The sequence below is a fragment of the Cyrtonyx montezumae genome, unplaced genomic scaffold, assembly GCF_038088225.1.
Source record: "Cyrtonyx montezumae isolate F1298 unplaced genomic scaffold, pur_monq_1.0 scaffold_8, whole genome shotgun sequence".
Lineage (NCBI taxonomy): Eukaryota > Metazoa > Chordata > Aves > Galliformes > Odontophoridae > Cyrtonyx > Cyrtonyx montezumae.
Window position 1 is genome coordinate 29,896,893 of NW_027072089.1, and position 27,661 is coordinate 29,924,553.

Here is a 27,661-nt window from a genome sequence, read left to right on the forward strand (position 1 = left end):
GGGATTACTTCGTATCACGTGACGTGCCAACACTTGAAATGTTCTTTTGAGCCCCCTTATATTTTGCTGGAGTTGTTAGCCTAAAGAGCCAGACACCGTGTCATTTTCCCTCACGCCTTATTTCCTATTGTTTGAGAAACCAAACCACTGCATATTATGTCAAGTGGCATTTCTTAAATGCCTTAAGATCTAGAAAAAAGCCTATTCTTTTCAGTTTGATACCTCAATTTATGTTGCATTTCATTGCACTGAAATACTTAAGTCTGCTGGGTAATAAATATTCCCTAATAACCCCTCTAAAAATCTCTGAACAGCAACTAAAATGTGCTCTGAAGATGTTTGATTCTGAAGGGCAAACAACTGAAAGATTACTTTTCTTCAGCAGATTTCCCAATCACACACTGTGCTTCACTAGCTGCGTATATAATGAAGTCCTACAACAACAGCCACATTTCAGTAGCTCTGTAATGTTGGAGTGGAATTTTTTAATGAAATTGTTGTCAAGAAAGAAAATTTTAAACACAAAAGTCAAGATACGGAAAACACAGGCTTCACTCGTGGCATTTCAAGTACTGCCATATTTGTACTTACAGAACTTATTCTAAACCCAGTGCAAAAAATACAAATTTCATTGATGAAAGGGTATTGAAAAGTGTGGGCTTTGCATCCTGGTACAAAGAGTGAAAGAGGAAACTGCTGGACTAATATTTTCCCTAGTCCTGAACTCATTCTCTACGGCTGTCAGTTTATATTGTCGCGCATCTGTCTGAGGAACTGCAGGGATGCAAACAGAGGGGTAATTGCCTTCCAAATGAGTGTTGGTTTTTAGCTAACCCCTAATGAAATCAGCATCTGTAGGACACAAGGAGCACGATATGAGGGGGAAGACTTTCACGTCAGCCTTTCCTGAAAGCAGATCCAATATAAGACACTAACATTCGCCTGCTCAACATTTGCTTTCCACAAGGACTGTTATGATTAATGAGGGCTCATTTCTTTGCTATTTGTCAATTATTCACACTAGCATTCGAAAGAAAAACATTCTCCTGTATTTTGCAGTGCAAATATTTTATGATCCTGGGAAAGCCTAGTAGCTAAATGCTTTCAAGGCACAAAAAAAGGAAACGCAACAGACTCAAAAGATCAAAACCTGGCTTAGGCATAAAAAGCAATGCTTTCTTGTTTAGATCCAATGATGTAGCAAAGATGGTAACCAGCTGTCAGAGAGAAAAGCAGCATTGTCTTCTACTTTGTTAGGAAAGGGCCCCAGCTGTGCTTTATCACCAGCCTCCAAATAAGCTCAGCTACTGTGATTTGGGGGGGCGGCACATTTCTCTTGACATTTCCCTTGGGTGTCTTTTTATAACCACATTTCTGCTTATTAACTTCATCTGGAAGCTGTGCGGACTAACTGCTTCTCCTTCAGAGCAGGGATTGACAGAAAGTCCCTACAGTTGCAGTTCCTTTGATACACAGTTTGGGTAAGAGCAGCAGAAGGACAGGGATTTAGTAAACAAAGTTGAGCAGCCAAAATAGCACCGTTAACCCGAAACAAGTAAACAAACACAAAACTCAACTCAGAAGCCATCTGATCTTGAAGTACCTCAAATGTGCTCAGCAAATGCCCAATGACAGGGGAAGAGTAAAAGGGAAGAGCTTAGGGGAGGGATGGAGCCAGGCCCTGTTCAGCAGCACCCAGTGACAGGACAACGGGCACAAACTGGAACACAAGTGGTTTCCAAACACTGTGCTCAGTACTAATAGCTTTTCTGTGCTTACATTCTTAAGGGTTCACTCAGGAGTTTTAAACATCTATTCTTTGTGTCATGATGTATTGTATTTTTTTTCTTTTTTTCTTTGCAACCTCCTTGATTTCCTTCAGTTTTTGCAAGCATTGTGTCATACAGTTGGAGGTTTTCATTCTTTCTGTATCTGTGATTCTATGTTCATTCTCATATAGTGAACTCTTTACTCCTAATGAACAGGAGCTTTCTTCCTATGGTAGGACTTAATCTGCCATTCATATATACTTCATAGTCTGCTATTACAGGTTGATGAGTTTCCTTCCATCAACTCTCCGAAACCTATCTGCCTAAAATCCTTAAAGAAAATCAGACATTCCACTTCATATGCCTCATATGTTTAGAGTTATATAATTTGCACAGCACTTTCACATACACTGGTGCATCTGCTAGCACATATATGACTTAATAACAATTTTGCCAATGCTGTTTTTTGTTACTTCCTTAAATTTAATTACTTTCAGTTCAGCTTTTTGTGATATAAAGAAATAAATAAATGCAATGTTAAGTGAAGACTCTATCCAAGGATGCTTACTGCATTGCTTCTTTTAGTGGGCAAGTCCAGCTCCACTTTTTTTCTGAGTCACAGAACATTTCCCCTTCTTTATGGTTTTTTTTAAATAAGTTTCAGAAAACATTTAGGTTGTATTCAAGAATGACACACTGGTACAGGCAAAGAGAAAGCTAAGAAAGTTACCTCCATTCATAGAAGACACATATATATTATCTAAGAAAATGTCAGGCCTTGCTGGGCACCCAGAAGATCATTCTAATCATGTCTCTGTAACTGTGTGCTGCTCAGCTCCATGGGTTGCACCCACCCTCGTGTTTTCCATCCTCCTGCCCACCATGCACTCATCTTACAAGCTTTCTGAGAACAATGTGCACAGTGGTTCTCTGCTTGCTACTGCAATGCTCCTGTAATGCAGATTGTGATCAGGCAAAAGGAAGCAAATGGCCCATTCAGACAGCAGTTGCAGATAGGTGTGCTGAGTTATTTGCTATTGTAAATGTCAATATTGTTGTCTGACCAAAATATTCAATAGCTTTAACTCTTAATCGTGCTCAAACATAGCACACATTGGTTATTCCCTTTCAAAAGATCTCGACCAAAGGGTTGAAAGACACAGATCTGATCCAGTGGAGCCTGCTCCTGAAACCATCCAAGAACCATACAGCAACACTGCAGCTGCCTAACTGCTAATTGGATGTTCTGCATCCAAAATAATAAGTCCTGCCTCTCATTGGGGTGAATAAATACAAGGGTAGCAACAAAACTGCAGCAATTCAGCTGCCAGTCCTGGAACAGACCAGATGGAATTAGCGTAGGAGCTCTTACCTAGCATTCCATGTCAACATTTCAAATTCTCAAAAATAATAATCATAATAAAAAATTCAACTTCACGAGCTCACTGCTTGGCAGGTTTGCTTTTGTTATTTTATAACCTCACATCTTGACCTGACATTGCACACGACTTGCTTCAGCCTCTACAGAAGATATTAAATTGCTTCATCATCTTAGCATCTTCTCAATTCACAACTGTCTGTTGAATAATAATAACATTCTCAGCAACTCAGCAAATGCAACCCAGATCTTGTCTATACCTTGGAAGCTTCTTTTAACAACAAATCATATTTTCACTCACAAAACTAGTTGTTCATCCTGTAGGGCTTATGTTTTATTATAATGATCTGTTTGCCTGAGAAAAGTAAAGCTGGGAGCTCTGGGCCTTTCTAATGGGTAGCTGTGACAATAATACATTAATTGGCCACTTGGAACCTCAGGTGAGAGGAAGTGTTTCTGGAAACATCTGGTAACAGGGGAAGCAAGAAGTCTGACATAATCTTACTACCTTCCCTCCCTCCTCAGATAGTGCCACAACTTCACCTTTGTTACAACCATTTGTTTTTATAATGTGTAAATAGATAATATCAGGCAGTCACACCTTAATACTATGGCTACATTATGGGTCCATTGCTATTACACTATGAGTACAGTGGCTAGAAAGCAGCAGGGAGACAGTCATGCTGAAAATTCTTACATTCCTTTTTAATCTCACATTTAAAATACATGTTCATGATACCCTGGAGAGACATTATGATGAGCTCTGACTCCCCATTAGGAAAGGAGTGACAAAATCCCCATACACAACCACACAACCCAGACTGCAGCTCATATGGCCATGATGGAGATCAGACCAATGTCAGACACTTCACTTCTGCTTACTGAATATAAGGAATTTTCAAGTTAAGAGACCAGAAGAGAATTACAAATCAACAGCAACAGTAAGTATCTAAAACAAAACCTGGAAGTATCTGAAAACCTTCTCATCTTACATCTCTGCTCTTAGCATTCCTTTCCTTTCCCCACCTACCAAGTCTTTTTTATTGACTTTAAATTAAATATTAATCCACTTGTCAAACTACACTGTAGAAATCTGATCAAAAGCAAATGGTTACTCTGATAAGCAGCACTTAAATACCATAAGCACACTGTAATCCATAAATTTTCTTTTTTAAAAAATAGCTGTGAACTAAACATGTCAAAAGACTCTAGGATAAAACAGCATGTACACCATTAGACGGATAGACTCAACATGACGGTTAAAATATTTTGTTTCCCATTAAAATGAATAGAACCAATACATCTGAGTCCAGGAGTCTTGTAAGACTGAAAACCTCTGCCAACATTTTCAAGTGAGATCGTTATTGAATTAGCAACAACACAGGAGGACAAACGCTGCCTATTTTAAGGCTAAATTATGTAAGTCCAGCTTTCCACAGGAAAAAAAAAAAGGTCTTAGTTTTGGGGGCTCTGTAGGATATGACAGATTTGGATTCAGCTCTCTGCTTTGGCATGGACTTGCTATATGACCTTAAAGTAGTGGTAATGTACCTCAGTTCCACTTCTGTACATTTTGTACTTCTCTGTTCGGTCATACTACTGTAAATCTTAATTCTTTCAATATTTCAAGGAAATTCAAATAAAAACAATGACATCAGGGACAGATGAGAGCATATTTCTACTAGTCCACATTTAATTTGTAAGGAAGGCTCATTAACTTTATTCCCAAGTACTCCAAAATGTTGATGCTTTCTTTAATAGACATCTTTTTGACACAGAGGTGAGCACGTGACACAAAATCTTTACAGGGAGTGATTTACACCACAAAAGAGCTCAAAAGATCATACAAAATTTTTCTGAAGGACAATATATGTCCCTCTCTGGGGTACCTTGGTTTTGGCTGCAGCAAATGACATGCTTAAGCAACCTGGCACGGCTGCAAAGCACCTCACCTTAAGCCCAGGAAATCTACCTTATCTGTGAGGACTCAACAAACAATGAATGATAAAGTATTTGACATCACTGTATAAATAATTCATTCACTGAAAAATGTATTTTTTTCTTAAGCACTGGATCCTGTTACAGCAGTGTCCACCAGAGCCAGTGGGCATTGGCTTTCCTTCTCTGAGCACCCTTTGCAGACTAATGGAACATCCCTCTGTAGGGGAGGCTCCATCTTAGTGAAGTTTAAAAACAGCAGTTGAAGTAATTCCAGCTCCTGATGGACAGCAACCCTGTTATTCCCATTATGACTGGAATTTGGGCAAAGACTCAGAGCTTTCTTAGGTTTTCTTCCCATCTTTCCAGTTATAAAGGGAAGGGGAGAAGTCAAGAAAGAGAATACAGGCTCTGCCTCCTGCATGCAGTGAGAGAGGTGGGCTCTCCTGCAGTGTGCTGGCCAACTTTCAGCCTGATTGAACAAGCAGAAGGCAACTGTTGTTGTGTGCCTGGGGCAGTCTGCAGGGAGGGCAGGGGGGAAGGAGAGAGGACACCTCCACTCAGTGGGCAATCATGCTCTTCTGGCTGGTCACACACAGCCTCCTTTCTGGAAGCCAGCCCCAGCTAGAGCTAAATGAAATCAGGAAGGAAACAGATGATGCTGGAGCTATAAATGATGAACTTAAATTAATGTGAATAGCATATCGCTGGAAAGTAAATATCAGACACATTAGCAGGCATTCAGTGCAATAATGGGTACTTCTAACATTAGGCTTACGTTTTTAATTTCATACCCCATAAACTAAAAATTTTATTTTCAAATAGAGACAGAAATCAGCCCAAGAGGAAAGGAAACCTGTGAGTCAGACACATCAGCTCTCTTCAAAGGAAATTCATTTGCTTTCAGAAATGAATGAGAAATATCCTCCACACAGAGATTACTAACATCAGTGACATAATATTGTGGTTAGAGTTGTCATGCTATTCAGCCCTTGCTGGTTTTAACAAACACTGAGAAGACTTCCTAAGGAGTGCATCCAACTCTCCTCTATCCTCTTTGTAGCACACTCATCACACAGATGATGCCCTTCAATCCAGGACCTCTCACCTCCAATTATCCATTCTAGTTAAACTCTTAAACATACTTATTTCATCCAACAGTATGCCTACCTGTTTGCAAAAAGCTGTATTGACATTACCTGAATAGACCAAAAAAGGTTCTGAAAAACGAAGAGGAATTATTCACCGTTTCACTATTACTGCAGTGTGTTGGGTTAATTTTTCTTATGTAGCTTACAATGAAATCCATGTACATCCCATTGCTGGGCAGAGAATATTGTTACCTAAAATCTTGAACACATCAGGTTCACTGAAGCATGTGTAAAGATTGACCTGAGGGTTAAGAGCTGGCTAGCAGAAACACTTCAAAAATATAAGACTTGCCATAAAAAACAAAATGTGACTAGCAATTTAGGAATTAGTCATATCTGTATGTCCTTGGATGATTTTTTCCACTTAGAAATGGCCAAATTGAATCATAACAAGCATAGGTGACTTGACCAAGATCACACTGAAGCAGGCTGTTAAAACTTGCTTCTGGATGTTTTTATTTAGCTAAATACATTGCTTTCCATGCAGGACATATAACCCCTCCAATTCCCCTGCCATTTACTGTTGTGACAGAATTTCACATCTTCATTTTAATGTCTGGCTGAGATTCATGAAAACGCAGTTGGACAACTCTGTGCAAAAGACTAAAACGGGAGCAGGACACACACCCACTACCACAGTAGGTGGAGTGGAAATACTTCTGGTGGAAATATTTCAATTGCGAGTGGTTACTAAGATGTCCTAACATCCAGCTAAGAGGTCAATGGTCCTTCTTAACAAAACTGAATCTAAACTATCCCCTAACTGCTGCAGCTGTGAACTGATGAAGTACAAGCATTTACACTGACCTGGCTGCGATTTCTTATCTGACCACTACCGTGGCCTTATAAATCAATTTAGATTCCTTCCTTTTGTTTTACTATTTTGACAAATCCACTTTTTTAAAGTCATCTTGGAAAAAAGCATTTTCAACACATAAAATAAACCCATTTCTTAGCATTCAGCTCACAGGATTTAGCTTGTATGCCTTCCAAAATGATTAGTAAGCTCTGTTCACCTCCATTCCTATATCATTTATTGACCTTTGAAAGAATAAACAATAGAAATGCAGGGATTTCTCATTCTATTTCTTGTCAGAAATAACTGTTTTTTTCTCAGATTCTGTACTTCATAATGAACATCACTCTAGCATGAATCCACACATTATTCTTTTTTTTCCTCTTCAAGCCTTCACATTTCATTTATTAAAATAAAATAACACCAATCTAGATTTCTTATCCTATTGGCAGAAGCATTCACATTCTTCTGAACACACAAGGTACTCATCGAGTTTGCTCAGGGGACCTTTAGCCTCACAGCTTATGTCTGGAGGAACCAGCTCCTCCATGGATCTGCTGCCACTCTCCTGACCTCAGGTCAGCACAGCCAAACAAATCAAACTGCACTTCAAACAGATGCAGTCATGTAAGGGACTGTAAAACAGACAAAACTTTGACTCATATCACAAGGTAGTAATAATTCTAGCCACAGTATTGCAAGTGCTTGCCATTCTTACAGTACCACACCAGCCCAAAGGGCTCCTAAGTACAGTACAGGTACAACCCCAACTACAAAACTATCTGAGTACTATGGAACATCAAAGTCACTTGTTGCTCTTCTTGAATTACAAAAGAAGCTGTAAATTCACAGGACTGGACATATACCTGTGTACTCTTTTTACATCAAATGTTTTGCCTTTTTGTGCTAAATGCTGGCAGGAAACATCTAAAAGTCTTTGAAGTCAATGCCAATGTTTGGGCAGAATTTAGGGGCACTGGCAAAGCTTTCTTACACTATAATCTGACAAAACGTATTTGCATACCTATGTAGACTAAGATTTTTCTGAAAGATTTTTTCTTTCAATTTGCATTTAAGTTCATAAAAGAATTTATACCAAAATAAAATAAATAGAAGTAATAAATGCAACAGAAAGGTTTTGAGAAGGTAATAGAAATGGAAATGAGTTCACAGTTCTTCCTCAGAACAAACCTGTAACATTTCTGAGATGATCTCTTGCAGTCTGAAAATGATCTACTTCAAGTACTTAAATTTAGCAATACCCACAGTTCTTCAGAAAAAAAGCTTCCCCAAAAGCCAGACAAGCAATTCAGAAGGAGATTACAGTGCTCAGGAAAGAAACGATGTGAAGGTGAGCTGGCAAACAAAACCTGATGCCACTGCTGTCTGTAACAGAAACTTGATTGATGGAAGAAGTTTGAAAAGTGGGACTATCTAGGAATTCACTAAAAATACCTTTAGCAATACCATAAATCAAGGTATTGAGCTGACTGTCGCCAAGCTGACTGTCGCCAAGTAAGCCAGAAGTGATCCATTCCAATGGGTCTCCTGCAAGAGGCCAAGTGATGCCTAAAGCTGTCACTGCAACTTGGCCACCTTTGGAACAGCTCTGGAGTGTGTCAGCTACCTAAAGCAGCCTCTGCCTTCTGTGATTGCATTGAGAGGGACCCAATGAGAGAAAACACTAGCCCCTGCGTAACATGTGTGCTGCAGTGGACATTCTTACCCCCTTGGAGAAAAAAGATCTTCCTTCAATAAGTTTTTTGTTTGTTTGTTCGTGAAGAACTTCAGTCCTGTTGGACTTTTATTTAACTTGCCTTTACAGACTAGAACCGGAAAGCTAAGCTAATCCTTGAAGGTTTTTTATTAGTCCAGTGAACTGCCAGCTTTTAGGCGAGAGCTTAGTGGAATATAATACCATTTCCCATAAGCACTGGGCATAAACTGTTCTCAGTGAGGAATGAATCTGAGCCTCACAGATCAGGCAACTCTCACCCAGCATCAAGAGTTAGCCTGGTTATCCAGACAAACATTTCCTCAGGCTTCAAATTCACATCCCATGTTCTTGCTTCTGCCTTTCTCTATGTTTTAAAATCAATTCTGCATTAATTTTTATAGCAAGTAGCTGCAAAATGACTTGAAAATTAGCAAACACAATTCAGACAGCTTGAAGTAGAAAACCACTGTCCTGTGTGCCTCCATCAACTCACACATTTAATTATTGTGCAATATTGTGAGTTACAAAAAAGATTTGTTACCTTTATATATACTTACACTTAGGAAATGCATGACTCAAAGTTCTAACAACCTCTAACACAGATTTTGGAAATAAGAGCTAGTTTATATGTTGACTTAACCATTTTGGTGCCTAAGTGTACTTTTCATAGACAACTTTATCTTTCATTGCTGGTCTAAATCAGTGGAAGACCTGTCTCAGGATGTGGCTCACAAGAGCACACGGACAAGATACTGCACAGTTAACATGGATGTAGAGATTTTTTTCAGGGTTCCTAACAGAGAAAAACAAATAAATTTAAATGGAATACATGTTCATATTTCACCTGAAAAAAAAAGGCCATACTGCATACCTCCCCAAAGAGGGAATTTCCTGTGCATGTAAAGAGCAGACTGTGGTGTCTTCATAAAGAAAAGACGTTATGGGGATAGTTTTTGGATCTCCGCATCACTTTGAAACAGCTGTGCCCGTGACATATGCTTGTTTTCAGTATTCCCTCAAAGGACGTGGGGTTCAGTGCTATACATCATATACTCATGTATCTTCATCAAGTAGAAGACTTATGAGTCAGCCATATGTCACGATAAACAATGTCATTTTGTTGTTGTTGTTGTTGAGGATGTTTTTATTTTTGTATTCCAGAAACATGTAACACGCAGGAATATTTGGCTTCCTAGTCACCTAGGAAGTGTTTTTCTTGGCCAGTTTGCGTGATAACTTATAGATCTGTTGTCCTCTCAGCTTCACAAAAGCAAGACAAAGCTTGTTCACCTAGTCAGCAAGTGCAGCCCTTTGCTTCCAACAGATTTGGTCCGGATAATCCTTCAAAGAACATCACCTTTGTGTCATTTAATTTATGAGTATATGTCTCCCTGACATCTAGCTGTTTCCAAGTATTTTAAATGTGAGAAGACAATGCGGTGCCAGAGGCTTATGAAAACACGGAACGGAAATACAACATTTTTTAGGACATACGATCTGCTGATGAGTGAAGTGAAAGACACAAGTCTGATCTGTCTACTCAGGCATGGCACAGTTTAAGTGACATACCACAGCTGAACAGCCAGCTCACCAGAGACACAGCATAATGCACAAAATATGAGCACCCTAACCAGAAACGCTGCAATATGTACATTAAAATATATTAATTTTAGACTAAATTTGATGTAACAAATAGCAGAAACAGGATGTAAGAAGGGGTTAAAAATTAGTTAAAGTGCTCTCTTAAATTAAGTATGGGGCTGTGGTAAATTGAAATAATGCTTTCTATCTGTTACAGGTAAGGGCATGTTTTATAGATAAGGCTGTTCTCATGTGCACTGTACCTCCCAGTAACTAATTGTAATACTGTATATTCTGAATCCTAGCACACGTTTCTGTGCACAAGCTATTGTGTGATTCTGTGAATGGTGACACAAGTACAGACACATTTTAGGACTACACGGATGGTGAAAGGTCTGGAGGGGAAGACATATGAGAAGCAGCTGAGGCCCCTTGGTTTGTTAAGTCCAGAGAAGAGGCTGAGGGAAGGTTTCATGGAGGCCTGCAGCTCCTCAAGAGGAGCAGAGGGGCTGCACTGATCTCTGCTCTCTGGCCCATCAAGAGAACCTGAGAGAGTGGCATGAAGCTGTTACAGGGGAGGTGCAGGTTGGATATCAGGAAAACGTTCTTCACCAGAGGGTGTCATGCACTGGAATAGGCTCCTCAGGGCATTGTTCATGGCACTGAACCTGTTGGAGTTCAAGAAGCATCTGGACAACACTCTTAGTCATACACTCTGATTTTTTAGGTGGCTCTTTGTAAGCCTGGGAGTTGGACTCAATTATCTTTAATGGGTCCCTTCCAACTTGGGATATTCTAGAAGTCTATAATTCTACGATTACTTTTAAACTTTGTTCTGCAAAATATTACCAATTAGATCTTATTTTCAAATATGGATAATGGATCTCTCCAAGTTTTAATACAACTATTATTGTCTTTTTCACAGAATCAGAGGAGTTGGAAGGGACCTTTGGAGATCATGTAGCCCAACGTCCGTGCTAGAGCAGGTTCCATTCAGTAGTTTGCAAAGAAAAGCATCCAGGCAGATTTTGAATATCTCCAGAGATTCCAGAACCTCTCTGGGCAGCGTGTTCCAGTGCTCTGTCACCCTCAAAGTGAAAAAGTTCTTTCTCATGTTTGTATGGAACTTCCTATGTTCAAGCTTTTGCCCATTCCCCTTATTCTATCATCACATCACTGAAAAGTGTCTGGTCCCATTCACTTGACTCCTGTCCATTAAGTCTCTCTGTATTTCCAAGTAAGGGAGATGCTCCAGGCTCCTGATCATCTTTGTGGCCCTCCGCTGTGCTCCTTCTAGAAGTTCCCCATCTTTCTTGAACTGAAGAGCCCAGAACCGGGTACTACTCCAGATGTGGCCTCACCAGGGCAGAGCAGAGGGGCAGGATCACCTCCCTCAACCTTCTGGCCATGCTCTTTTTAATGCACTCTGATACCATTGGCCTTCTTTGCCACACACAAGGGCACACTGCTGACTCATGGCCAACCTGTTGTCCCACCAGGTCACCCAGGTCCTTCTGTGCAGAACTCCTTTCAAGCAGATCAGCCACCTCCCCAGGTGTGGGACTCTGCATTTACCCTTGTTAAACCTATAAGGATCCTCTCTGCCCACCTTTGCAGCCTGTCCAGATCTTGTTGAATAACAGAACAGCCTTCCAATGTGTCACCTACTCCTTCCAACTTTGTATCATCAGCAAACTTGCAGAATGCACATTCTATCCCTTCATCCAGGTCACTGATAAAGGTGTTGAACAAGACTGGGACCAGCAGTGACCCCTGAAGAAAAACACTCGCTACAGCCCTCCAACCAGATTCTGTGCCACTGATCACAACTCTGAGCTCTGACAGTCCACCACTTCTCAGTCCACCTCACTGACCACTCACCTTACACACACTTCCTAAGTTTATCAAAGCCTTGCTGAAGTCAAGGTAGAAAACATCCAGTGCTCTCCCTTCAGCTACCCAGCCAGCTATGACACCATAGAAGGCTACAAAATTGATCAAGCATGGTTATAACTTGGTGAATCCATGCTGACTACTGATAACCGTCTTCTTTTCCACTTGCTTTGAGAAGATATCCAGAATAAACTGTTCCATCACCTTCCCAGGCATGAAGGTGAGGCTGATTTGCCTGTAGTTTCTCAGCTACTCCTTTCTTTTTTGAAGAATGGAGTGACAATGGCTTTCCTCTAGCCTTCAGGCACCTCTCCCTTTCTCCATGACCCTGCAAAGATGATAGAGAGGAGTTCGGCAATCACTTCTGCCAGCTCCCTCAGCTCTTGTGGGTGCAACACATCAAGGCCCATGGATCTTTTTGTGTTAAATTTGCCTAGACGATCTCTGACCTGATTCTCCCCACTTTAACTCATCATGAACCCTCTTTAATTTTCCATGACACATCAATGAAACCAGAGTCACTGAAACCTTTTTGTCAGAGTCAAGTAGGAATTACATTTTTCTCTGTTCATGCAATGAATGGGGATACTCTCTGTAGCATGAAGACAGTGGTAGACCATCTGAATATGACCTCACTATGTCTTTGCTCTTTGCACTGTTTCCATAATTTAAGCATCTGATTTACTGACATGTCAATAATAAACAGAACAGTTCAAAGGACATTTTACTCATTTTAATCTAACAGCAGTTTTTAGTAAGTTCTACTTTGCAACAAGACCTCTCAGCACAACACACACACATCATGCAGCCAGGGGGAACCCTGACGTAACTGAGGAATTAAACACCTCCGCAGCAAGATGATCAGATAGTAGCTCTGTTCCCATAACACTTAAGCTGAACAAAAATGCTGAATCACAAGTTACATGATACTTCACAGAGGAAGTAAGGAAGGTAAATAATCTTTTAATGACCAATTCAGCAATAAGCATACACAAGCTCTTAAAACAAAATCAATTAACTACTGCCAGTCTACTGTGTTGCTTGATACGATTCTTATTGAAAAAAACAATATATTCACTTATATTCCAAGATATTAAAACACTTTACTTATTAAATATGAATGACTAGGATCAAACATAATCTCTTTATCTCACATCACATTGACTGACTTTATCATTTGACACAAAAAATTACTTCCCCTTAAAAGCAAAGAGAGGTAATAAGTATCCTGTCCAGAAATTATGGTGAGATGGAGGTGCATGTTTATTACCAGTGACCATTCTCTGTGCTTTACCACAGCTTAGTTTCAGCAGCTGTTTTTAAAGTATTCGGTGCGACGAAGCAAACTGTAGAATTTCTGTTAGCACGTTCAGATAAAGGCTTCTAACAGGGTCCCAATAAAACAAATCAAAACCAGAGGTCAAACAGAAGTTCAACCTATATGTCAGCTGGAAAATGCCACTCCTCTTCAGCAAATGCTATCATGCTATGAGGCATACAACACAAATACAAAAGTAGGAATTAAAGTAGTACAAAAGTCATTCCTTGAGCTTTAGAAGTGACAGTCTTAATTCCATGCCTTCTTCAACCTTGGTCTTCAAATACATTGGAAAGCATGTCAAATATAAGCTGTCATAAACAACAAAATCTGGATGAAACAAAACATTTTAACCTAATGCAAAAAAAAAAATAAATAAATAAAGGACATATTTAGGAAAAGTGCTTTGTTTACAAAACTTAACAAAGGATGCAAACATAACATTTCTCTCTTTTGAACACTATCATATATATTCATTGCAAACATTCATCTGTTTACAGACTCTTTTTGTATTTGTGGTAATTCATCCAACTGGTTAAAAGTTTTCCTGAGGTCCTCTGAGCATTTTTCATTTGCTTATCATCCCAAAAGGACCAGTGATGTACTGTTAATTAGGGTTTGCCCCAGAGTGAACTCAGCATGCTGGAGTAGGAGTTACTTTGTAAGGAGCTGCAAAGGAATGCAGAAATGTTTTCTATGACACTTGGCTCTGTTCTGAAGTCACATAATGACTCTGCTAATTCTCTGTTATGCAGAGATCATTCTTAAGCTGTTCTGAAATGTCTAAATAGGAATAAGAGCTGGTGCAATATACAGGTAAAACAGTCATAGAAAATAAGAATCAGGTCCCAAAAACATATTAGGAGTGCCCTCTCTCAACAAGTTGGTGTGAAAAGCTGAGCCATAACACACGTGGTAGCCCAATGTCAGTGGACTGAATCTCCTTTACTTAATGCTTCTTCTTATTTTCACTTAAAAAAAAAAAAAAGGGATTTTTTTTCATAGAGTGTTAGTTACTAAACGTAGCACACAAATTCCTCACTACTTCCAGTCAGGCTTAGGATAATTATACCTTCTGCAGTGCACAATCCGCTAGTTAGCTGATAAATTATTATGCTTTCCACAAAGGAGGAATACTTGTTACAGCCAGCAATATAAAGTAAATAAATAAATAAGTTTAAAAAAAAATCAACCTCATAAAATAAGGCCAAATGAGCCATACAGTGAGAGAACAGAATAAACTTTAAATCCCACCAGGTTTCACGTAACTTTAAAGAAGGTAAACCCCATGCTGCAGAGGTAAAAAGGCCAATATTTTACCCTTCTGTATATGTACATCAATGGGAGTTATGTGAAAATCAGGGATAGAGTGTGACTGACTAGTAATTTTTTTAATGACTTATTTATACAACCTTTTGTATATCATCAGTTCATATTCATACTGAGCTTTGAGAAATAATTACTTGCACATGAAAGACTTGTAGAGTTAATCCCAAGCAATTAATTCTGCAGTTATATTCAATGGGACAAAGTGTGATAAAAATACTGAAACGCAGCAAAATGAAAAATGATACTGATATTTATCAATAATACTACTGTGAATTATTTAAAATACTCTGGCATATGCAACTGATAGTGAAAGATGACTGAGACAGTTTCAAATACTTGTAGGTAGAAATAAGCTCTGTATTTCTCCGAGATATTCTACTTATTTCTGACCTCACTTACTGTATTTATAGTAGCTCATCTGCACTTGAAACATTCCATATTTATTTAGGATTTATTTCAAGTGATTGTCCTATAAAACAAGTGTGAGAAAAGAATCAAATTCTTGAATTCTAAAAACAAGAATGGGACAAGGAGCTCATGCACTAACACACTCAAAGAAACGCTGCATTTTTTGCTTGATTCACAGTTGTTTCAAGTAAAACTCTTCATATCTTAAGTAAGCTGAACAGACCAGTATGATAAATATGTCATCGAAAAGGCCTCAACTCAGCTAGGTTCATCCTTAATATCCCAGTTTGGTAGTGGGCTGGACTGTATGCACCTATGCAATCCAACTGAACCCAGCTCACACCTGCTGAAATCAATAATAATTCTGGTGTCCCTTGAGGTCTTTCAAACTACTGGTAGATTCTTCAGAGCTGCTACTTCTCTAAAGGAAGCTCTATTAGGTCTAGTAACTAAAAGACAAAGTTATGGCTTGTTTTTTTTTCTAACTTCCCAAAGAAAATGTCCGTGGTGCAAGACATAGGCCAAGAAAAATGGATGCAATATGGACCGTTCTTGGGAGAGGGGTCTATTCTATTTCAGACTACTTTGCCATAGTTGTCTCAAAGTATGTTTTTGTTTAGTTTTTGCTGTGCTACAAATTGGCAAAATAACTTTCTTCACCTTTCACAAAATGCTAGTTTCACACAAAAAATAATCAAATGTCAAAAATCTCAGGCGCTGCTTTGGAGTCAAAGAATGCCAAACATTACCAAATCTCTCTTAATCCTACTTGAAAAGCTTATGAATGAGAATGCAGAAAAATAGAGACAAATCTTGCCATTCCTAGTCAAAACCTCTACTGAACTTAACTGAGAACTTTGCGTGAGAGAGGACTATGTGAGAATTGCCACACCTAGCTCAAACTGTTCACTGCACACTCAAGCCTGATAAAATAAAAATCTCACACAGTAAAGTGTACCTGTGTTGTAGAACAGAATTTGATCTATAATGCTCCTTTCTTACTCTCCAACCATAGCTTTCATTCCTTGCCACACATACTATCCTTTCCCGTTTATTGTCATAGGTGCCATAAAATAACACCTGTTTCTGTGCCCCAATCTTGCTGTGTCTCACCTTGCTGTAAGTGAAGTCAATGGCAAGCCTTCACTGACCTCTAAAGAAGCAGAATTCACAATACCTGCTCCAAAGTGGGACTTCCCCTGAACTCAGTAAGCTTTGGATCAGACTCAGAAGGGATCTTAGCCGAATCCAGAAGTGGCAAGGCACACCCACATACCCAAACCACACTTGAGTGCTTACCTCACATTCCTAATCTTTTACATGAAAGAGATTAAAAAGCAATCTGTTCCTGTCAATTGCTTAGGTGTTACGAAGTACCTGAATGACAGACCAGGCACCGCTAGTATAGCTATACACATTGCCATGTTTTCATCTGTTTCATCAGAAGTCAGAACGGGATCAAATCTTTGATTTCTAGGCTCTATGATAATATTTCCTACTTTGGTGCCCAGTGTTCCACTTCAAAAATGCCAGCATCCCTCCCATCCTAGGAACTATTTCACTCCTGAACTAGACGCGCTGCTCTACACTCAGCAGATCTCCCAGCTGCTCTGTTGGGCTGGCAGTACTAGGAGAGAGAAACCTTTGTCCCTGGGATGTGGAGGTCCTGGGCTCATGGCCCGCTACAGGACTCACAGGACAGGGGCTGGTTGTTTTTGCTCCTACAGAGGAAGGAAGATGGTTCTGCCTCCTGTTACGGGACAAACTAGCTATTTATCATATCATGAAACAATAGATGAGGGATCTGAAAACAGCATTATCCAGACACTTGAGATAAGAACTGTTCCCTGAGCCTCACACAGCCTACAGTGGTTGCAGACTGAGTGCATCTGACTGACTCCAGCATATCTTGTTTTACATGCAGCTCTGCTTGTTTGCTTGTGTTCCACAAGTCTGAATGTGCTGTGACAGCTTTTGCTCTCCTTTTATGCTATGTAACCATGTCATTCAGCCAAGTTTCTACAGCCTTCCTTCAGATGTCACGGGTATAACTGACTACAGTTTTGGCTCATCTGTATGTTTACAGACTGAGAATTGCCAGAAAGAGAAATGGAGTGCATATAAGCGGGTGACTTCCAGCTGCTAGAGTCACAGGAATCACGAGATGGCACTAACTTAGACAGAAGGCAATTGCAGTAATGCAAGCCAGCTATCAATTGCAACATGTACACAAGTGCAATGTGAAACTCCCTGTAGCAGAGAAGTGCAGAACATTAACATTCAATCAAACCAGATGAGGGAAAAGGGAAATAAAAAGGTAAACAATACATATTTAATCATCTTGGGAAGAGAAGGGAACAGCTACTTTCATTTGCAAAGCCTGAGGATAAATTTGGCCCAAGTGACTGAAGGGGGATTGTTTTAAAAGCTCAGTTGGTCTAACAGCTTTCAAGCAAAATCATGATAGGGAATGGTGATCCACGAAATGCTGGGTCAGTGGCAAGCACTCATGTAAATTCATTTGTCCTGTATTTCTGCATTTATCTACTAAACCGAAGAGTGACTAAATGCTAATCATAGACAAAGAACCTAACAATCAGTATTTTAGTTTTGTCCTATTCGTCTATTCCATCTTGCTGTGCTGACCTCTAATTTAAAATATTCATAGGAAAACACTAGTTAAACTAGTGTCTTAAGGCCTGAGCCTTCTTTATGTTAAAAAAATTAGAATAGACTCTAAAAACACACTCTCTGTTTCCTGTCCCCCAAAGCCTGCCTGCTCTTATGGTGAGGATGCAGCTGTGGCTGTGCCTCGGTGGGTGATGTCCCCCCTCAGGCACGATATGTGATGTCCTCCAGCCTCATTACCCCACCAGGAGCTCAGGCCCAGCCTCCTGCTCACCAGGAAGAAGCTAGATCCCTGACCGCCATTCTGCTGCTTCTTGTTCTATGCTTACAGCCATCTGGGAGAGAGGGAGGTCTGCAGGTCTTATTGGGAATGTTCTAAACAGTGTGGGACTGAGAAGGTGGTCCCTGACTCCTGCAGGCTGTGCAGCAGCTGTGTCAGGAAGCACTGGGGGGGCTGATGGAGGCTAACTTGTACCAGGGGATCACAGAGCGCAACGCGGCCTCCTTGAACCCTTCCTGGCACACCTTATGCCCATCTGCTTCCCCTCTGCTCCTTCTTCTGGAGAGGAACATATGGCCCAGAATATGGATCTACAGAGCAGAAAATGTATTCTTATCACTTTGTAAAATATACTGAATACACACTTTTTTTTTCTCCTATTAGCATTTACTCTGGTTATGAACCTTATATTCTGTCAGAATAAATGAAATGCTGAAAAAAATCAGTTCTTGCTTAGCAGTTATGCAGTCCACAATGAAAAATTAAAATAAAAATGTCGTGTATTGCATCTCAATAGTAAGAAATAGCTATTCCAAGAAAATATCCTTGCCAGGAGTGTTTTTTGTCTATGCCACCAACGTATTATAATGCTTACCTTAGTCCAGGAGTTGCATCCAGTAACAAATTAATGGCATAAGAAAACAAAGCCATAGTTAAGCATAACATAAACACCTATATACTGAACATTTTAAGTCTTGAGTGGCTCAAACTGGAGACAAGCTTCCACAGTTTTCCTCACATTTAACAGTACCTCACATCACAAAGAGAACAAGAAGCCTGTCAAGAAGCAAGGCAATCTCTCTTCTAAATAGCAGAACCAAGATCTCACCCTGTGCGTACACAATCCTTTACAGGATTGGGAAACTTTTCCACTGTTTGCCACTTTCACTAGTTTGCCTGTTTAAAGACAGTAGTACTGGAACTGTGCTTCATGAGAAAATTCGCTCACCTGACTGTATACATAACATGCATATGATTTGTATCTGTAGATACAAATATATGTGCATACATACATATATATATGTTTCTATACACATGCTTTAATACTATAATACATTAACTGTCCACAGAAAAAACACAGCATGAAGGAAAACACTGCAATCCTTGACCAATATAAAACCATGACAGAGAGCATCTACTGATGCTGCTTTTTGATTATCTTATAATCTAGCACACCTTTCAAGTCAGGGATATCACATCTATACAATGCCTGTAATGAAACAAGTGTCAACACTGTCATGGATAAATGTGGGCTTAATAGAACATGTTTATAATAACCAAATGCATTTCTAAGGAGTAAGTAGTGTTCTCTGGACACATTTTTATCAAACAGTTAATGTGAAGTCCTTAACAATTGCACAGATGTTTCTGTTTATATACAACAAATGTAGCATTTCTCTAAATTCAACTGAAGTCAATAGGAATCCTGCCGATTTCAGTGGGTTACAGAACAGATTTGGATGTATTTATAGTACATAGATGTTTAGATTCTTCTTTTCTCTAAATATTTCAGTGAAAGCTATTGACTCATGCATGCCAGATACATGAGTGATGACATAATTTTCTCCCGTATGTGCACTGAGCATACTATTTATCCTACCTTTGCTGCCACAGATGAGTTGGGCTTCTCCAGCAAGTCCCAGAGCTTCTTTCTCTTCTCTGGGCAGCAGGTATTATCAAACTCTTCCCCTTCTCTCTCTCGCATTGTCTCTGCCTCTCTCCTCAGCTCCTCATTCATCTGTTCTTTCTTTTGATGGTATCTTGCCTGGCAGCAAGACTCTAAGTATATCTCATCAATCCCCCAGTAATCAAGCTCCTGGCCAAAAGAAAGAGCACACATTTCTTCCATCATATGTAGTTTCCCTGTCCTGTAGAAATTCAAAATGGAAGTAAAAGCCCCTGGATGTCGATCAAAAAAATACTCATTTTCATTTAGATTATAGTCATCACATACTTCCAGCAGAGATTCGTGAGTATTGCAGTCTCTGAGCTTTCCTAATCGTGTCCTTGGAAGTCTGTCCAAAGTCCTCCACAGCACTTCATGGTTGATCCCACCGACATTTATTTTGACTCTCCGTGAGCAGGCTTTGCTCCTAATGATCTCCACTGGTTCTGGAGGGAGGGAAAGGGTCGACCTTGAAGACTTTTTGTTGATCCCTGGCGGAGCCTTCTCAGCCATTGTGAAAAGGATGCAGCTGTAATGCCAGAGTCTTTAGGAGAATGAGCTCGGAGACTGCAGATGTTTGGATAGAGTCTTCTTTAGATAGACTGACCCATTCCTGAATCTGTAAAAGACAAAAAATTAGAACATGCAGGATATATTCCCCAAATGGTCACTCTCTCTCCTTCCACACTTTCATACACAGATGAAAACATAATGATGGTAATCTGCTTTTTCTAGAGTACGATTCCTTTGTGGTAGTATAAGGAACTTCTGGAACAACTGCTATAGGAAAGAGCACTACTTTTCAGCAAAGGAAAAAAAACAAGTAACTAGAATTTGCATATGTGAAAATCAAATGTGAGAGTCTGTAGGGAGAATTTATTATCAGTTTCTGATACAGCCATGTCAGCTAAATCTGAATTCTTAACAATTAATTTATGAGGTAGGCTAATAGAAAGATTGTAGGAATACCTATAAGGAAAAAGACGAACTGGGGGCTACCATCTTCCTTGTTGAAAATATCAAGTTTAGGAGATACATTCAGAAACTGATTCCATTCCCAACCTCCAAATCCTGACTTACCGTATTATTTCATAGTCAAAAATTACACTCCAAATAATTGCCATCCTGACAAGCCAAATCTTATCTCCAGACACTGCTGATTTCCCAACCTATTTGGTCAAAAGAATCCTAACTCTTCTGAACCCAACTGAAAAGTAGTATAGGTTATATAGGCAAGGACTACGCATGCTGTTTCTGAGCTCATCAGAAAGGCTCTTTTCTGTCCCACTTGTTCATCTGTTAAGCTGCTAAAGGGACTTGACTGCATGGCAGCAATCAGTTTTAGTACCGTGCAAGTTCATCCATACTTACTGTGCACAGTGCTGCAGAGAACTCTGAAGTGCAGCTGTTCACCACCAAAGCTGGAATATCAGTAAGAAACAGGAAGGAAACCCACCCACCACTCCTACTGAGGTTGATTATCTGACACAATGCTTAAATAATAACCTAGCAGTGGCATCATGGCCCAAAGAGAAGAACATTAAGAATGCTTTCATAGACTTCTCTTACAAAACAGGAAGGTACTCATTAGGAATTTCCATGAGTTGATGTCTCCTCTTTCCCGTTCTTTGCAACACAAAAGTACAACAGTCCACTCCTCCTTCTGAAGTGCAATAATTGCAGCTTTAAGTATTTGATACAAACAAGAATTTGATCCTCTTTGCAGAATAAGCATGAAGGTTGCGATAAGAGGGACTGTTACCTATACAGACATCAGAAGTAAACACCAGAAAGGGAAAAGGACTATTTCTATTAAAGGACTGTGATGGCATGAGAACCAATGGGTGCAAACTCACTATGCAAAGAAGGCAGAAATCTGAAAGGAAATTAGAATGTCACCAGAGATCAGACCCTTACTAGAGCAGTGAGGATCCAAAATAATTCTCCTTTGAAGGTACTCAGAAAAAATCAAAGAATTATTTCAAGGTGATATCTGACATACTTATGACAAAGTTCCTAATTAAGATTTCTAAATCTTCTTATAAACAAGCTTTAAAAGGTATCCTCTGTGAATAGACAAGCTAATAGAAAGGCTAAGTCCCATGTGCTATAAACAGAGATTCCCTAGAAAGTTGCCACGTGGAGTAATACTTACATTTATAGACTTTTTTTTGTTGTTGAGTGCATAACGCTCTGTCTTGTTAACTTCCGTACTGGGAACAGCCCAAAACACAGAAATGAAGCAACAAAAGGCAACTATTTACAGCTCAATTTACTGAAGTACAACCCTCCCACTCTATTTCTGTACTCAAAAATCAAAGTAGCCACCCAGATTTAAAACACATAAAAATTCTTAGATGCAATAGAAACAGAGAAATAGCAGCTGTACCAGTGAGTTATATAGGTTTGCTGTGGTTTTGTTCTTTTTTTTTTTAAATTAAATTAGCAGTAAGTAATGGAATGCTGCAGCATCAGCCAAACTACAATCCTTGTCCACCACCCTGCTTGCAGTTCCACTGTCAAGCTGAATCTACGTAAAACACACAAGGGCCAAAAGATTCTGCCTCTTCCCATTCTATCTCCAGCACTGCAGTGTAAATCTCTCGATTACCCAGTGCACCTCTGTCTATTTACATAAGAGTTTAAGCCTGTAACATTTACCATCATTCATAAAAAAACATACTGTGATAAGTTCACTTGCAAAGATAAATGTTGTATCAAAACCAAAGCCCTGATATCAGTAGGATTACATAATGTGCATCCATTTCTGTTGTGTTTTTTCCTTTCTTCCCCTTAGGCTCTGTTGTTGTTTTTTTGTTTTTTTTTTTCTCTCTGATTTTACCATCTTCCTCAATGCCTTAGATGCAAAGAGAAGATGAGGGAGGTGAGAGGACTCTGAAACTGCAGTACAGGTGGCTTCCTTCAGTCCAAGAACCATGCAACATGGGGCCTGATGCCACTGCACTGGAAGAATTGCAGAATCACAGAATTGTAGGGGTTGGAAATGACCTCTAGAGATCATGGAGTCCAACCCCCTGCCACAGCAGCTCCCTAGCCCAGGTTGCACAGGTAGGTGTCCAGGCGGGTCTGGAACGTCTCCAGAGAAGGAGACTCCACCACCTCTCTGTGCAGCTGTGCCATTGCTCCGTCACTGCACTGGGAAGAAGTTCCCACGCACATTTGTGTGGAACTTCCTATGCTTTTTGCGACCATTTCCCCTCATCCTACCACCAAATACTGCTATGAAGAGTCCAGCTTCGTCTTTTCCTCCCATACCTTAGATATTTATAGACGTTGATCAGATCCCTACTGAATCTTTTCTCAAGGCTGAACAACCCAGGTCACTCAGTTTTTCCTCATCCGAGAGGTGCTCCAGGCCCTTTATCATCTTTGCAGCCCTCCACTGGACTCTTTCAATGAGATCCCTGGATTTTTTTGTACCAGGGAGCCCACAGCTGGACACAATACTCCACAACCTGCTGGCTATACTCTTTTTAACACACCCCAAGATACCATTGGCCTTCTTGGCCACCAAGGCACACTGCTGGCTCATGGTCAACCTATCAAAAGCTATGGGGCAGCATCAATTAGCCCCATGAATGAAGTTGACTCTGTGTCAAAACACAGCAACTGTTCTCATGAAACCTAGTAGATGACGACACTCAGATCTTCACTAGGTCTTGTCACTTAAGCATATCTTCGTGGTCTGTAATGCATTTATCTGCTTTCTGACAGAGACTGTCAAATAATCACTAAGCAGTTGTAAGAGGATATTTCTCCACAGAAGAAGTACTTACAAGCTTTTAGGAAAAAATGTTTTCAGACCTTAATGCACAATTCTGTTTCTTCCTTAAAGGCTATCTTACATAACAAAACACAAGAATTTAAGAAATTCAGAAAGAGCTTCTGTCATTCTCCATGAAATCAGTCAAGTCTTCAGGCAATTTCTACAGAGCTTCACTTGTTTATTCATTCTTGAATCTCATAGAGATCTTCTCTTATTAATATATGTAATTGAGTATTAGCAATACAAGTAAAATAGCAAAAATCAAGCAGCTGATGCAATTAATCCTAGGTTAACTGAACACTCCTTTTCTGATTATAAAACTAAATATAGGCAGAGTACATTGTTTTAGCTTTTATGCAGTGTGGCTGCCACACAGATTTGTTAAACAATGCAAAATTATAGTGTCACCAATGCTGGTCTACAGCTGATAAAACATTTTCTGATCTGACAGTATAATTACTGGTTGCATCTTCCTACTTGAGGACATGGGGCTTTTCTAAAAAAGCTTTAAAAATCCTGGTTAACCATGGTCATATGGAAGTCAGAAGTGAAACACCATTCTGTTTGCATTCTGAAAACTGGATCCAAGGTGCTGCGTATATGTATACATATCAAGGTACATGCACACAGACAGAATACACAGAACTTCTAAAAGATCAAAAATAAAAAAGCTTTTCCTCAAATGAAAAATCTTCAAAAATGAAGGCTCTTTTTGCCTTTTTACAGAGCTCCTTTCATCAAATTATGTACAAGCCACAGACTATATGACTTTAAAAGAATCCTTTTAGTCTATTTCCTAAGTCCATTTCATCACACCTTCTTTTGCTTTCTGCTAATATGTATATTTTAAATTTCCTCTTGTGCAGCTTTTCCGAGAAACCTGGACTACGGAGCCAGTCTCTAACTATACCTTTAGCAAAAAACGTAATTAAAAGCCTCTAGTTCAACTGAAAAACATATTTAACTTTACAATCTACACTGTGAATTTCACATGAAATCACCAGATCTTTAATTGTAACAAAACTATGCAATCAAAGTTACCTTAACAATTCATTAAATAACTATTCTGGCTTTTAGCTACTCTTACTAACTTTTCAGACACTGCAATTTTTGTCCTGAGAAGGTTTCTAGACAGTTTTTTGTTTATTCCCTCAGCCTTCTGGCTATGTGCAAACCACCATGCACCTTTCCCAACATGGGAAAGTGAGGAACACTTCTAGCCCCCAGCAGGCAAAGCTGTTCTGCCACTCACCAGCACTGCGTAGCACACAGTAGAGAAGGACGTGAATTGTAACCACAAATGCGTACTAAGAGCAACTCCCAGTAAAACCATGTTTCCTTCTTTGCAGTAATTAAATGAGTTTGTAGGTAAATACCAATAATACTGAATAAAACAGAATGAAGTGCAGATTTCTTCCCCCACACCATATGCGACTTCCCCCCTCACCGATCCTTTCAGCACTATGTGAATGGGTAATTATTTACCATTTCCTTTTCTCTTTCTCGTTATTTGTCCTCTAATGTTATTTAGCAAGTCCTATCGTGAACCCAGCACTATATGCACAGTGACGTATTTCCCTTAGGGACCTCTCACTGTCCTACCTGAGAGCTTCCAGGGCATCCAAGAGTCTACCATCTCAACATCAATACCAGGCTATTATTACCCTTACTTTATAAGGGAGAAATGAAGGTCAGAGATGCCTGAAGTATCCAATAATTTTGGCTGCTCAAATTGAGACAGTTGCTTCTTTTCAGAGTCGTTAGCATTTTTATCACATTTGATGGGCACATCCACAGGAGCAGATGAAACCCTCGGGCAGAAGAACTCAGTTGCCCATGCCGCTGCATGGCCAGGGCACCACCTGGCACAGAGCAATTAGGACTTTCCCAAATAATTTGCAAGGATGGCTGGAGAGTCAGCATGCTTCAAGGACTGCTCTCAGTCAGTGGTCTGCACGCAGCCATCTGCTTTGGAGCCTGCATGAGTTTAACCACACAGACCCGGGTCATCGTGCCAGCTGGCCCAGGCACTGGGACTCTTTCACCCACTGGCCAAGCTGTACCCAGATGTCAATGACCTTGCTCCAAAGAGAGTCACATCCAGGCAGAGGAGTGCTATGTCTCTGGAAACAGAGCCTGACTCCAGCATGAGGAAAATAATAGTTTATTAATGCTTCTAAAAAGTTCACTGTAACTGAGATGTCAGGTAACAGGCAGTAGCTTTGTTTAAGGCTGGAGTACTGTTCCTTAACCACTGACTTCCCACAGCACATCCATCAATTTTCTGTTCTATGTTTCAAAACATGAAGAGTTGCAATTTCCCAATGGTGAGCTGAGGTATCTTAATGAATCGTGTTTTCCCTTAAATTCAGTCTTTAAAAAATGGCTGAGAACATAGCTATAGCTCTGAATAAAAAAAAACAACAACCAAATGAGGTAATCATTATTTCCCACCGACAGGAGTCACATCACACACAATTAAGAATTGATAAGCTGAAGGCAGAGAAGTGCCAGGAAACATGTCAGACAGTAATCCTACGTGTCACGAGCATTTCTCAGATTCACATCCATACGCAGGAGCACATGCACGCACGTGGAGCAAGGAAGAAGTTGAGCCCTGACTGCCCGCAGCTGTGTCTGCACCAAGGCTCAAGTCCTTTGAGATGAGTGGCTGAATCCACTTGTGAAGCTACGTGGCCTGAAAGGGCAAAGATGGAGCCCGAGCACAACTCCCCCAGGGACTGTGTTTCTCTGCAAGCAGTGGTTTGTGCCAAACCATGATCATGGCCAGAGCCATGGTAGAGACCAAGAGAGCTGGATTCTTCCCTGAGCTAATTCGAAATTGCAGCTTTACCCTTGTGGGCTCCTACAGCTATGGACAGATTGGACTACAAAAGGCAAGACTTTGCAAGACTAAATCCTGCAAACCAACTCTGGGATGTCAGTATGGCTAACTGGCCTAAAAGGATGACTATTTCTATTTCATAACAGACCTCAGAGATGATTTATTTTTGGTATCTGAAAATTTTCATATTGGATGTATGAGTCCCAGAGATCTACAGGAAACATTCAAAAAAGATGGGTCCTTTTATAGATGAACTTTTCAAATCACTGAAATCAGTCTGTCTGGTAGCTCCCTGTTCTCACTGTCTTGAGCACAGAAGTGTCTTTTAGATGGATGAGCTGAACTTAATGAAGAGCATTGTGCTCAGAGGTTTTATATATTCCTTAAGGACCTTGTATAAGAAAAGCCAGACAGAAATAGGTGAGGAGAGAGAAGACAGGAAAAGGAGGAAGGGTGTAACTGATAAAATGGTTGTAAAATTTTGCAGTCACATAAGCTTCCTAGTTTTGGTTTATCTTTTTTTTTTTTTAATACACATTAATTAGTTACTGCAGCTGTCCTTGAGTAAAGTGCTGTAGGTAAGCTCTAGCCTCCACTAAGGGTGATATGAACAACCTTAAACTAAAGGGCAGAACACTTGACAGCATTCAGTGCAATTTTACCTCAAGATTCTCAGTGCCCTTTTTCAGTAGAACCTCACAGAAGCTGAGAAATGGGTTTGAAACATCCCTTCATACTGAACTAAAGTCTCAAGAGAGCAGTGAATGCCCAGTTCTGTTCTAATCTGAAACTATTGCCCAGTTTCAGATGCCTGCAAAGCCAACACAGACAAGAAGTTATGCCAAACAAAATATGCCATTTGAGTGTATCTTTAACCAGTCGGGCAGCTCTTCAAATACTGAGCTTTTAGACATCTTATCAGTGATGAACGGGTGCTATCACCACTAAATAAACCACATGAACCCTTGTTCTACACTTTTTCCCTCATCCCTGTGGACCACATGCATATACAGCCATTCGGCATTAACAGAACTCATCTTTTCATGGATTCTTTTGACTTGTGTTTTGTGCTCCTACTGCATGAAAAATGCTCAAGAAGGCAGTGCAAAGGAATTCTAGGGACCTCCTTGCTCTTTGGAGCATCTGATATACTATAACAGCTTCACATTTTGTCCAA

At 40.0% G+C, this 27,661-nt stretch overlaps 1 protein-coding gene across 2 annotated transcripts in view; it reads right to left on the reverse strand.

Moving 5' to 3' along the window:
• KCNB2 (potassium voltage-gated channel subfamily B member 2) overlaps positions 1–27,661 on the reverse strand; it is a 145,565-nt gene that overhangs the window by 111,194 nt on the left and 6,710 nt on the right. The window contains exons 1-2 of one of the 2 annotated variants that reach the window (XM_065752766.1): positions 21,224–21,268; positions 19,787–20,471 (exon numbers count right to left, since the gene is read on the reverse strand). In XM_065752766.1, coding sequence (XP_065608838.1) covers positions 19,787–20,365 — 579 coding nt within the window. In that variant the 5' untranslated portion in view covers positions 20,366–20,471; positions 21,224–21,268. Of the gene's footprint in view, positions 1–19,786; positions 20,472–21,223; positions 21,269–27,661 lie in introns of those variants that run through there. The other variant, XM_065752767.1, reaches the window with a different exon arrangement.